Source organism: Cryptomeria japonica, chromosome 4, assembly GCF_030272615.1.
Source record: "Cryptomeria japonica chromosome 4, Sugi_1.0, whole genome shotgun sequence".
Lineage (NCBI taxonomy): Eukaryota > Viridiplantae > Streptophyta > Pinopsida > Cupressales > Cupressaceae > Cryptomeria > Cryptomeria japonica.
In genome coordinates this window covers 423,904,742-423,919,616 of record NC_081408.1, presented here as the reverse complement: position 1 = coordinate 423,919,616, position 14,875 = coordinate 423,904,742, and the positions used below count along the sequence as shown (strand labels likewise).

At 34.8% G+C, this 14,875-nt stretch overlaps 1 protein-coding gene across 2 annotated transcripts in view; it reads right to left on the bottom strand.

Moving 5' to 3' along the window:
- Nucleotides 1-14,875, bottom strand: part of LOC131030668 (protein EMSY-LIKE 3) — a 78,059-nt gene that overhangs the window by 20,117 nt on the left and 43,067 nt on the right. For both annotated transcript variants that reach the window (XM_057961576.2, XM_057961570.2), the window contains exon 2: nt 10,018-10,201. Coding sequence is in view for 1 of the 2 variants with exons in the window: in XM_057961570.2 (XP_057817553.1) it covers nt 10,018-10,045 (28 nt within the window). In the remaining variant the exon portion in view is untranslated. The remainder of the gene's footprint in view (nt 1-10,017; nt 10,202-14,875) is intronic.

Below are 14,875 nucleotides of genomic sequence, written 5' to 3'. Positions count from 1 at the left end.
TAGAATTTTTCAACTTACAAACCAAAGATTCTTTACCTTCTTCCATGCATTGCTCTAGCTATGTCATGTAAATCTCTTTCCACCAAATCAACATAAAATGAAAGTTGTCTCCATCCATTTGCTCAATCTCAAGATCAATTTTTTTTGCAATAGACAATAAGAACCAAATGGATGTGCACTCAACAACTACAGAAAAAATCTCACCATAATCAACTGACCTAGGAATCTCTTCACAACCAATCTATCCTTGTACTTCCAAAAATTGCCACCAAAAACCAGTTTTCCTTTTGAACTATCAAGCAAAGGTGATAAGTGCCATATGTGATTTTTCTTCAATGCAATTATCTCCTCATCCATAGCTACTCTCTAGGATCCATAATCATCCATAACAGTGCCTCATTCACTATTCTAGGCTCATGTCTATTAGTAATCAAAGCAAAAATACATATCCAATTACGAGGATTACATCTGTCTAGTTGTCATCTATGCTGAGTGCACCTCCTTAAGAGCTAAGGTGGAGGTTCCAACTCCTCTTCCAAACTATCAAAACTAAATTGTCTCTCCTCATCTTTAGGTCCTTAACAATTTTCTAGTTCAACCTTTTCAGTCTTTGGGGTTAGTTGAACCACATCATTCTTCCCATCTTTTGGCTGCCACACTATAGAAGAGAGCTTAATCTCCTTAAAACACTTTCGTTGTATAGAACTCTTCGCCATAGGATCCTAAAGCTTGTACCTTTCACACCAATACCATCGCTGATGAAGATACACTTACTCCAATTTTGACCACATCTCCTTACACACATGAGCATATGCTTCACAACAAAAAACATCAAGATGTTGTAATGAGGCCTTTTGCCTAACTAAGTTTGCATAGGAATCTTATGCACAAGAGATAAGTAGGAGACTTGTTAATTGAGTAACAAGCCATAACAACAGCTTTTGTGTAATGTCCCGTTTTAGGAACAATGCAATATAACCACAAAATGTAACGTTTTGGTACCACTTGTAATGTCCTTTATTGAACAATATATAAATTATAGGACAATTAATGTATGATTCTTCCAATAAACTTATGCATTCGGAAATTAAAATGCAGTTATATAATAAATGATAATGATCAAGCCACCGGCTGTCTCTGATTTATACAATTAAGATTATGCTTGAGTGAATTGATATCAATTTGCACTAAGTGCACAATAACTCGCTGTTTCAAATAATATAAATATTCAATGGACTAGAAGTCGATATTGCCAATGGCAATATGAATGGTTGTTTCTGATTTGGAATATATAGTATGCACAATTGGTTACTGCTGTTTCAGATCTGGAAATGATATCATGCAAGGTATATAGTGCTATGTCTGATGTGAATAATCCTTGGCTTCATGCACACAATATTGGGCCTTCAGCCTTGCTCACACGAGCTCTTCCAAACTGGAATAAGAAACAATATAAAACACAATCGATAATGTTACATTGAGAGAGATTGATAGTCTTCTTATAGCTTGCAAATCGATAGGATAGGCTACCACTAAGAGAAATGTCCCTTCCGTCTTGTGTCTCTCCATAAGGAAAACGCATCCCTTCATTATATTAATTGATTGTATACTAACGATTATTTGTTATTTCATAATCACTATCTTAGTGATTATTATAATTTCCTTTGACCGCTCCTTATGCATCAATTATATGCCTTGATCAATCAATCCAAGCAAGGTATAATATCCACCTGTATCTTTGATTGATCTTCATATGTAATCAGTATTTTACAATAAATACATTCCGTAATTATATTGACTTATGTTCGCTAAGTATGTACCGGCCATCCTTTCACGTAATTGCGTAGTGAATCATTTGGTTTGATACCTATGCTTCAAGGTGGTATTTGTCTTTGGTAGAGTATAGCTGCTTCATTTATTTATCCTTTGAGAGAGCAAAAGTATGTATACGTTGGAGACTTGTTATTACACTCTGATGGCTGGAATCATCTTCCTTATTCTCTTTTTGACCGGTTCACAATAGATATTAATCTACAGGATACCCAATTCGAAGATGGTTGATATAATGATCGGAAAGATTGTTTGTTATTTAAAAATTCATCTCCATGGGAGACTTCTCGAATTTGAATGATCTCAGCAGGTAATGCTTATAGGAACTAATCTTAGAATGATTGTGTGGATTGAAATTTGATGAAGACATCAGATTTTGCCAAAAACTTATATTCTAAGGCAAGTCCACTATGCATACTCCTAGCCCTCTCCATCAGCAACATGTTCATTCTCTCTAAAATTTATTGTACAAAGGGGTGTAGTTGTCATATGTTTCTCCATCCCATTCTTCTTACAAAATCTATCAAAATAATTAAACAAAACTCACCACCATTGTTAGTTCTCAAAACCTTAATCTTCATATAAAGTGATTTCCAACAAAAGACTAAACTCTTTCAAAGAACTAAAGACATCATATCTACTTCTAATGAAATACACCCACATCCTTTTAGAGTGATCATCTACAAAAGATACATAACACAAAGGTAATGAATCAACGAGACATTTACAAGGTCAAAAACATCAAAATGAATTAGAGCCAATACCCTAAAAGATTTGGGATAACTCAAGTAAAATTGAAAGTGGTTTTGTTTACCATATATGCAATGTTGACATAAATCAAACTCATAAGCACACTCATTCAAACCCTCTACAAGATTTTTATTTTTCACAATCCTTAGACCCTTCTCACCTATGTGGCTCATCCTTTGGTAGCATGACATTGTTTTCTCTATCGATAACATGTTCTCCACAAAAAGAACACCCTTAGGTACACAAAAAAGCACAACCATTGTAGGAATAAAAGGAACAATAGCATCATACTAACACCCCTAACAAGCACCAAAGCCCCTCTCATCATCTTGTACCCTCCAGTTTGAAAAACAACTTGCACACCCAAATTATTAAGTTTATTTACAAAAAGTAGGTTTTATGCCAAACAAGGTATATGCAATAAATCATTGATCCCCTTCACACATCCATCAAGGAATCATATCAAGACACTTCCATGATCAAAAATCTTCAAGTGAGAGTCCAAGGTACAACTTCCCACCATCATATTCTTCATACTTCGAAAACCAATCCTAATATGACGTCATGTGGAAAAAAGCCCCAAAGTTTATCAACCATACACCTAATGCATGTGTTGCTAACATTGCAACAAAGGCATCACCATCATTTTGAGAAGACTTTTCTCACTCATCATCTAAATCATTTTACTTTTTCTTTTTCTCTTGCTTGCAATCTCTTCTAAAATGCCCAAGCCTGCCATAGTTCCAACATTTAAACTTGGTCTTTCTAGGATATATAGATCTATAATTGTTTCTCTTATCCTTGTTGCATTACTCTCACAGTCTTCCTCAAATAGGTAGGGCCTCCTTGACATTTTAGGAATTTTTCTACACATCTACTTTGAAAGTAACAATGCACTGTATCATCCATTTTGAATTTAGATGTAGCACTCCTAATTGTCATCACTAAGTGATCCCACAAATCTAGCAAACAAAATAATAAATTCATGCAACAATTCACATCCTCCATCATTATTCCAATAGAGTACAACTAGATAACAATCATGTTGAAAACATTCAAGTGCTGACCACAAAACCACCATACTCCACCCTAAAATTAATCTACTTCTTTCTCAAATAAATTTATTTTCCAAGGATTTAGCTCGATGAATCTCACCTAAATTCTTTCAAACAGATGTAACATTGGCTTCTTAATGTACATTCAACAACATAGAGTCTATCAAACAAAGCCTAATGAGACCCTTCAGTTTTCTATACATTTTGTCTCAATTTTTTTATTACATAGCAGCATGTTTGGATCCAAATGCTGCAACCTCTCTATCCATGGGCATATCCTCCATCTTGAGCCTCCAAAACTCAATGTTAGTGCCAAAGAGCTTTTCCATTTCCATCCTTGATGTGCTTGTCATATTTCCTACAATAAAATCTTGTAAACAAACTCCCACTCAATCCAAGAATAATACAAAAAAAAACCTTCTCACTACCACTTCAAATCTAAGGTGATCTAGCTCTTATACCAAATGAAGGGAAACAAAGGTGCAAAATAATCTTCCTACACTAATCTATGAAAGAAGAGATGTCCAAAAAATAAACTATTCATCCAATTATAAGGAAATAAACACGAGCAATATTAAACAACATAGTGATTTACATGGGAAAAACCCTTTCAAGAGAGAAACCCCACACTCCAATGCAACTCAATATATTATTCCGTATTTAGAAGTTACAAATTACAATCCTATTTCCCCTAATATTCCAAAAGAGATCTACATTTATATTGAAAAGGCAAGCAAATGGGATCCCTCTTCATTCTGATCTGTCTCTACCTCGAGAATTGTTCCATTGTTTGCTTAAAATTGCTTTCCAGCTTTTGCCCTTTCTACCTCTGACTTGGTCTGGGGTTATTGGTGTAAAGCTCTCACCACGAAATGTTAATGGTTTAGTTTTTTGAGTTGCAATTCTAGGTGCCTACTGGAAATTAGTTCTACAATTTTGGAGTTCTTGAATTTGCTATTTTTTATTCAACTGGCTACCATGGAGGTGTTTGCTATTTAAGATAAGCATATTCGCTTTGTGCCTGCTTGAGGTATACATTGAGTTGCTGTTATATCTGGTCATCATTATTCTTCTCTTTTCCCACTCTTCATTTTATTCAGATTAAGGAGCTTCTGCATGATGACATCAAAGAGATTGATATAGGTGTTAGTGTTGTAGCCACAGGAGTTATCATTCACCTGAGATCTTCTTGCCATTCTTCTCAGCTATCTTGTGTTCGTCTATTACGTGCTCTATAATCGTTTTGAGGAAGCTAGAAGTGTTTCGATTTTGTATATTATCTGTCACCGCTCTTATTGCGTGTGTATGCTTGCTGACATCATCCCTATTCTCTTTGCATTCTTTCCAGTAATGGCAATGACTTTCTGACTTTTGTCGGCGCGGGAATATGTATCGGATTCCTTGGTTTCCATCACCGACTTGCTTGCTAGCTGGAAATTCATTTTATTTCCCCTTCGCATTTCATCCATTGGAAGGATCAGTTTTCTATCGCCCTTGTGGCTTCGTTGTCAGACGTGTACGAATTGGCATGAAATGTAACTGCTGATAGTTCTTTTGTGCACGACTTTCCTTCTTCTTCCGTCAGGAGATATATCATGTGGTGCTTCTTCTATTCGGGTGGTTCTTTCAGCAATGTGGGTGCTTGCGTGAAGTTTAGAGAAGATATATTTTATATATGCTTTCTTCCATATGAAAGAAAGACTGATAGCCGTATTGTAGCAGTGTGTGTTCTGAGTGTGCGAAGATTTCTGGTGAGAACATAGTTTAAGATATGTGCATATGATCACTCCGATGGATCATTTTTGTCTCTGAACTTCCTTCAGCTACTCTGAATGTTTTTCAGAAGCTATCAGTCTTCAGAATTATTATCAGCTTCAACCACTGATTGTTATGTGTTAACAATCTTGCTTGATTCAAGCTTCAGAAGCATTGTATCGAAAGTTGTGCTTTTCAATAAAGTTTAATTTTGGTGTGACTGGGTTTTTCTCCCTCAGGTGGAGGGTTTTCCCAGGATAAATTATTGTGCTTCTTGTTCTTGTGTTTCTGATTTCGGAGTTTTAATCTTTTTGGTTCTAATTTTGACAATAGGAATATGAGAGGGGGTAATGGTGGATGTCTTACCTTTCATTAAATAAGCTTTGTGGAATTTAAACTCTGCTTAGTTTGCATTTTCCTTTCAATTGTCCTTTCTTTACTGTATTGGCAGATCTTTCATTTGTGCTAGCTATTATTTTCTTTTTGCAAATTTGCAAGTTCTATTTCATTGTTTTCAGTTTGTATATCCTTTGAAGAATCTCGATGTGGATAGACCCTTTCCAAGTGTCCAGGTTCATGTCAAAGCCTGCACCAGAAATGAATATTCTCATAGCCACAAGTTGTTCCCATTCCACTCCCCTTAGATCTAAGATGTTCCAATTTGGCAGTAGTTTAACAAGATTTATATTGACACAGATGTTATGTATTCCCCTATGGTTTCTCCAATTTTCTTTAGTGTATACTCCTCCCATTTCACTTGCTAGTAGAGATGGTATTGCCCACAGTGGGACAATACTGGGGAAGTCTTTAATGGGGTTAAAGGCCAATGACCAACGTTTCATTAAAAACCTTAATATTTTAATGGTGTCATGAAAAGTTCAACTTCTTCTAATGGCTTCCATTTCTCCTGTACCCCAACTTGCAGATTTTTGGGTCCTGGAAAGAATCCCATAAGTCTGCTGATCAGAGATTTTTCTTTTGGCATCCACAGTCTTCGTTCCATGTGACTCGTGGAAAGGAATAGACCAGTTTTGCAGATCTGATTTGGTTATAAGGAGCAGCAGATCTTACGAAGTGGGACAGGAATGGGAAGTCTCTGAGAGATGTGAGAGATAAGAAGCAGGGATGAGAGGAAGATATGACCTCCTCAAAAAGCCTCCTTTACACATATCAGATCTAAGCTATGGAAAAGGATAGAATGATGGAAGATTGCAGAGCACCAGTTGGGTAAGGCAGCAATTAAGGCATGAGTACCTCCTAAGCTCAAAGTCGCATGGACACAGATGTGAGAACAACAACAATTCAATATATAATACACACACACACACACACACACACACACAGATCCTGCCAATGTGGATGGTTCAGAATCGAGGAGATCATCAGCAACTGCGAGGGGCATTGATCTGTGAGAGCTACAGTTCTTTGGCTCACATGACACAAATCAGCTTTGGGATCTCCGGGCTGGCCTTTCCATTCTTGAGGGAAAGGCAAATTCTACATAAGGAACCGAAGTAGAAGAATAATGCAAAATGGCTGGACACTACATCTTCGGTATCGACTGCAACTATGCTTCAAAGACAATGGAGGAGGATGTCCAACAACTGTTCAAAGCAAATGTAGAGGAGACCAAGAGAGCAATCATCAAGATTGTTGCAGCAGCAAAGTGATCAAATGGTTATCTTCATGATTGCGCGTATACAAAATCTACTTCACCAATGTGGTGCAGATAATGGGCACAAATACACAGGGGGCAGTGGTGACACAGCCAGATTTCTGCTGCTAATGTGGAAGCCGTCATGAACGCCATTTCCTCAATTAACAAGAGACCAGCGACTGCGATGATTGCTGGAATTTTCGACACTAATGCAGAAAAGAAGATTAAGGTATCAACTCAAGTGCTGGCGATGTTCAGCGAAGCCTTGCAGAGTAAGAACTTGGAAATATTTAGCTATTATGTGAGCCAGTAAGGGGATCTGTTCTCCCCCCTCAGATAGAAAGAATCACTGAATTTCCTGAGGGATGTAAGAATCACTGAATTTTCTGAGGGATGTACATGATGTAACTGATGAGTCCCTAGATGGGGCTCAAACTGATCTATGTAAACATCTTCTCTTGAAATTAATAGAAGGGAGCTGCCCCCGAAACTCTTGACTATTATTTATTATTAGTGTTTAAATTTTAATATATTTTTACAGAGTATTTTGTTTATTTTATGTTTCTAGTTAGATTTAAACGTCAAAACATTTCTATTATTTATTATTACCAGTTAAATTATATTTAGTCGATTCTATTTTTTTTTAAATTACATAAAATTTAAATGCGAAAGTATTTAATTATTTTTTATATATAGAAAGTTCAGAATTTTTAATATTAAAATCAACTTAGATATTATAATACATACTAATATTAAATTATAATCATATAATAAAAAATATTTAATAAAAAATTAAAAGCTAAAACATTATAAATCAAGATTAAAAACAATTCTTATCAGTGAGAACCTTAATTTCCAAACAATCCGTTGGGAGCTTCTATGGGATAACACAAAAGCATTTAAAATTTGTATACATACCACCTTGCAGATTTTACATGCTTTTACCTGGAAAGGGCACAATTTTTCAGAATGCTGTATCCAGATGTATCAGTGCAGCTCTAAGACTACTCTAATTATGGGTTAAGGTAGTCACATTTTCCAGCCAGTATCTAGGCGATATCATACCCATATCCATATGGGGTATGCAGGTATGCGTACCAAGGGGGAGGGTCACATATCCTGAAAATAAGTTTGATGACTCTCTGAACTTTATAGTCAATAAGTTGAATATGAAGCTATACTAAATTACTAATTTCCAGCATTGACACCATGAGAAAAGCTAATGACAAGTAAAAGCTAGACACCTCACACCATACATGATTCAAAGGCACTGAGTAAAGTCAGCTCATTTACGAAAATATGATTTAAATATCAACGTTTTTAAGAACAGGTGTCATGACTTTTTTGAAGTTCTCTCTTTAAAATTTCTTTAGAACAGTCCATTGCAGCTAATGTGTGTAACAGTTTTGTTAACAAATCATTTCTGAAACATTAAACAAATCCAACTACTAATTTGAAAAACTGAAACATTTTACATATCGATTTTGTTTGTTGTTGCTCTGATATTAATATGATTCTTTCCAGAAAGTTAGAAACTATTGACATTATACAACCTCAAGGTAGCTGTAGAAATGAATAATGCAAGGTTAGACTTGTAACTAAAGGCTATTCTTAAAAACAAGGTACAGGCTATGTTGAAACCTTTTCAGCTATAGATAGAATGCATACCTTCAAAGTCATCCTTACTCTAGCTGCTGATTTTGCGTAGAAACTCCATCAAATGGATGTGAAACATGTTTTCTTTGGTTAAGCTTGATGAATAAATTTATATAAAGTAACATAAGTTTTGAAAGTAAAGATGAACATTGTGTTCATTGTCTTGACCAGGCGAAATTTGCAGACAGTGGTGAGGAATTGTCACAATTATACCATTTCAAAACTAAGGCAATACCTAAGTAAAACTTGAATATACTATACTACTTATTACTTAAAGAAATGAATCATACAAGATACCAAAACTTTAAAATTAATCATCAAATTGAAAATTTGTTTGGAATAGTTGGATAATCAAATAGACACACCCATGGCTCATCAATCTTCTGTACTTAGAATCAAAAGAGAATCACTAATATCCTTATATAATCCAATAGATCATTCAAATTTCAACCAACACACACTACATAACATGAGTTCAAATTATCAATCCAAACAAAACATATTTCTCAAGAATTCTTTACACGCAACAAATACTTGTGTGTTAAATATTAATATAAGAATTTCTCAGAAAAGTGCATAATGTCATTCATTAAAACAAAACCGAGATTCTTAACAAAAGGCCAAATTGAGTCCATGCAAAATTTGATTATGCATTAAAATTGTGATACACTGCTTACTGTAAAGAAAGATATCCAGAACAGACTCAGTTTTTAGCATCAATTTCATTTTAGTCTTCACTCAATATGAAGTCTTATCTCCTTCATTGAGTGTTAAAAAAACACATTAACAATGCAGAGCACTATAAGAACTCAAAAGTCACATCTTTTCTCCATCTAGAGAATTCAAAGAAAATGCATTCACTAATTAGTAATTTATTCAGCTTAACTCCCTAAGAGACCTGACAAGAAAATGCCTACCATCTTGGTAGCCTTGATCTATATGTTGACAATTAAATAAAAAACTAATGATATTGAGGAGAATTAATCAAACTTTCTTTTCTCATGAAGTGAACCATTTAAATACATACTAACGATTCAAACGACCTCAAGTTGAACAATTAGGGTAAATTCCTCTACCTCATGCTTCTCACTGTAAAATACTAAAAAACATTATTCCCCTAAGAGATGTCAGTGCCTTGAAACTTTCTTCTTATATTGTTCCATGTAAAGTGAGCCTAGGATGACATTAAAGCTTAAAAAAATAAAGTCACTTCCAAGCAACCATATCTCAAAATTCTAACAAAAAGATATTAATTCATAAGATGCTAATATGTCTGAGGTACAGAAGAGTGATTGATACAAAAAATGGACTTACCACTGCTGTCTGACTGACCATAATCCATAGCTTTCTGAACCTTTTCTTTCAATTTACGCGAATTCCCCTAAGGTCTTGTTGGGAACAATTGATATCCAAGATTATAAGCTCCGAAATTACTCAGTATTCACCAATTAGAAGCTCCTTTGAAGCCATCAACTTGAAATTATCAATTAACTCAACTCTGTCCAAAAAAATTTATAAATTTCAGTTAATTCCAATTTGTCATTGATGAACGCAGAGCTACAAATCCTCATAGATATGCAAAAAAAAACTCAACTTGAATTTTATATTATTGATGCAGTGTAAACTCTGAATGATCAAGGAAAACTGGAAAGTATTGCACAAAAAATTTACTTATAACTTAATTTAATTAACACCAAACAAGCAGATTGTTGCAAATGCTTTTGAAAGGAATGCTATCAATGCCTCAAAGATCAGGCACCATCAAATTTGTTCCTTCCAAAATCAGGTAAAGTTCAATGCAGTGAGTTTGCCATTGGAAAACCACTCTTCTATAAAAACATTGAGGTAAATGATTTTTTCTAGTTTCCATAAGGTAGGTATCATTAAGATACATTTGTTCAAATCAAAGAACATATAAATGCTTAATATGTGATAATACTAACAGAGATAATATTCTACATGCAGAATTCATACGGGTCATACTAGCATTATACAAATCAACACAGATGGCATTACACTAAGGGTAGCCACGTGTAAAATGTAGATTTTTACCAATTCCACATGTAAGAATGCATGCACCTTAACACAATAACCAGAAATGCTATTTTTTGTGCTAGTCCATTTGATTCCCAACACATTCAATTACTACAAGATGGAATATCATGTAGTCTATATCATTGTAAATTATTATAGTATCCATGCCATTTACAACATAAATTAGAAATAAAATTGTCTTATGGTGTCAACTTGAATTTATTTACAATATAACAAAGACTAACCCATAAAATATAGCATAGAATGGAACAGTAACCCTATACAGTTGTAGGCACTAGCACCATGAAAAAATTTACAATCAAAACACACACACACACAAGTTAGTGCCTCTTTATCACGAAAGCCCTTTAAGTTTCTCTTTATCCTGAATGGCTTTCAGAAATCATGATCAACATCAGTTCAATAAATGATCCTCCACATGACAAATTATTTTGTTGCTATGTCATGTTCCAGCATTAAACATTACTCTATAATCATATTTATGTAACCTGTACCTGTTCATGCTAATCAGATGTTGTAATATTCAGTATTATATGGTTTCAATAACTTATTAATAATCAATATTGAATATTTAATATGAATGTGTAATACTTTATTAATGATCAATATTGAATATTTAATATGAAAGTGTAATAATTTATTATTGATTAATATTAAATATTTAATATGTATTGTTAAACATGTAATAAAGAAAGAATGTGTTAATAATCAAATAATGATTAATATTGAATATTTAATACGTGTTGTTAAATATATGTAATAAAGGAAGAATGTATTAATAATTAAATGACCATTCAAATAAACAAAACAATGATTATAAGTGCCACGATTTCTTATTGAGAGACACCGTTAAGATTGGAAGGACATGACTCAAGACTAAATCACGCCTCTCCCAATGAGTGTGCCATTTTACTTACAAATAAGGTAAGTATGTGAGGAGTCAAAGGGTTACAGAGAAAATATCAAGAAGAGAAGTAGACTATCTTGAGAAGTATCAGGTCCAGCAATTACAAACGAACCTGTCTCTACCTCTCTACGAACTGTAAGAGAATCACTGTCCACTTTAATAAAATTCATATCATACTCCTTAATATCTACAGTAACAGATTAATATCAGATTTAATAATATCATGAATACTGTGTTATGTTATGTTAAGTGTATGTTTATATTTAAATAATAATGTTCTGGAAGATTATGTATACTGTGTAAATGTCTGATTTTCATACTGTCTGAAATATTTACTGTGTAATTACATGTATAATGAATGCTGCTTGTTCAGTAAAGAGTTAGGAACTGTTTGTATCCATCTTGGTAAGAGTATGGAGAGGATTTCCAGTGGTAACAAGGGGATTTCATGTGGTCATAGAACCCACGAGGTCAAGGAGCCAGTTACTTTCTCCATACCAATCTTGCCAAGTTGGAAAGAATCTGAATGTCTTAACGTATGAAGACTGGAAGGATAGCAAATAGGGCCGCCAAGTCTAGCAAGGGGGTTAGAAACAACCATCCCTTGGTCTGGGTAGACAACGGACCCAAACTGTTCCTCCAGGTCTTTTTACTTTATCTCTGTCTGTCTACTAAATATAATAGCGATTGCTGATCAGAAATAATATTGTTTGTAGGTGTGTGTATACTTCTCTATGCTTGCAGGTTCCCTCCAATCCAATCTTCACCATTCTGGAATCGGGTAAGTTCTGAGTCTTACTTTAGTTATTCCAATTGTTATGAATCAGATGTTAAGTGATAAATCAAATGATATAGTAATCTCTGATTCAGAAATTCATTGTAATAATTAGAAGATTGTCTCCTAAGTTGAATAGGTTAATTTTAAATTACAAGTGTATTGAGTAGACCATTATTGTTAATCAGGCTCACGACAAGTAGGGGACATTACATGCTAGATAAGCATTAGCATTCATTCCAAGAACTTTTTACATGACATAACTTTATTTTTAAATCATAGGCATAGCACTATAAACTACAAATTCTAGAGATAGTTTATTTGAACAGTTTTCATAATATTTCATGTCTATTAAAAAAATTACTCCCCCAGCAAATTCATAGTTTATTTCATTTGATCTCATTTTCATTCCAATAATTTCTTATCTCTCAGACAGCTGATATTGCTTGAGTGTCGGATATTGCTTGAGTGTCGGTATGGATCTTGGCTTGTGATTGGTATCTTTGTGTTAATCTACACCAATGGCCTTTTAAGAAGAATCTCTCCCACTCTGTGTTATTGTCATATTAAGAGAGATTTTATGGTTTCTGCTGTTTAGGATGGTTCTTTTGGAGTGATTCCACTGTTTGCTTGACAAAAACTTCTGAGACCTCCATCCTCTAGCAAATGCAAATCTTATGCTTCATCAAAGGTATTCCTCTAACATAGTTTTTCTTTTCACTCTTCTCAAATTGTGAGTTTGTGGATTGAGAGGGCTTTGCATAGACTACATTGACTCTAGGTTTTTGTAGGTTTAAAATAATGCTTAATATGGCGGAGAAGTGGGCTTCAAATAATCCCTCTACTTCAACTGGAGATAGGATGTGTTTTGATGGAAAAGCTACACCTAGACCATTCTCACAGCTTGCAGTAACATTCTAGGTTTATGGTACACAAAATCAACTCCAAATGCTCACAATAACACAAGGATCATCAATCTGTCTCTAGGAAATTTCACACATACTACAATAGTGGCACAAGACGCTCTACACAAGATCAGGCTCTATGGTAACCAAACTCCTTTCCAACTTTCTCCAATTTCTACCAAGGCTTTAGAAGGGTCAAACACACCTCCAAGCCAAACCACAAAAGCTACCTCACACCACTCGTTACAACATTGCTCCAAGCATCACACTAAAACCATTAAACGCTATAATAATTGCACTTGTTAATCTAGGTGACACCCCTAAGGCTTGCACTATGCCAGGCCATCCACCAACACATCATGCAACTACCAGCCAAACCACAACCATGAAGAGATGATGAGTTACAAATGGAAATGGCTCCACTTCCATGAGAACTGTTCAACTTTACATATATATATTTCTCAAGAAAATGCCATAATAATCCAAACAGAAAAATAAAATTACTGTTTCAGTTGTATATCTCTCTCAATCTTTACACTACCATGACTCACAAAGCTTCTGCAAATGCACATAACTTTATCTAGATCTTCATCTATAGAATTGTCCACCAGCAGATTTGAACCTAGACTCTAGATCAGCTATTCGTTAAAAACTGAGAGAAAAGGAATTTTCAAATAACCTCTGCTCAAAAAAACACCATTCTGATATAAGAAGATAAAATATACAGGCCTTCTCCCTAATTTCATTTTGTGATTGCTAAAACCCCATCGGTAGGCATAGCTTTGCTTCCAGATCCCATGGAAACCAGGTCTAAGCATAACGTTTATGACAATGCCATAACAGTCAATAAATCTTATAAGAGATGGATAGCTAGTAGCTCAAGGACTACTTTGTAGCAGTTTCAATTCCATTAATGGAAGACTTGCTTCTCTGGCTGGGGATATTAATATACTGAAATAGCATATTGAGCTCCTTTAGCATGCTGTGTGTTGTAAAGATGATGCTGACTCCTCAACAAACCCTTTCTCGCCTCACCCACAACGGGGAAAGTAAAACTCTCATCACCATCCTTCTTGCTCAATTTGAAACTCCAAGACAGGAATTGGCAGAAATAAAGCATAAATTGAAAGCGCAACAGCATCAAAATTAAACTCTCTACTTACCAACAAAAACCATAGCACAGAGGTGAGATATAATCAGCATAAGAATTTTGACGAGCTGCATAAGGTTGTCCAGGAAGCTGGCATTTATGGCAACAGGGCTAGTGTAAATGAGCAGCTTCCTCAACTTTTCCATTGCATCCATGGCAATTTGTTCAGAGGTTCTGAATCCAGCCATTGTTCAGAGGTTCTGAATCCAGCCAAAGCAATACCAATTTCACAAACCATGAAAATGCCAACAGAAGGTGTTTAAACTATTGTTTGGCAGTTACTGGTTATCATTCTGTTATAATACAATTAATCTGGATTGACTCTAGTCAAGTCACATGTTCTGGGTGGCCATGTTTCTCTGTATCTAGATACTTGTTAA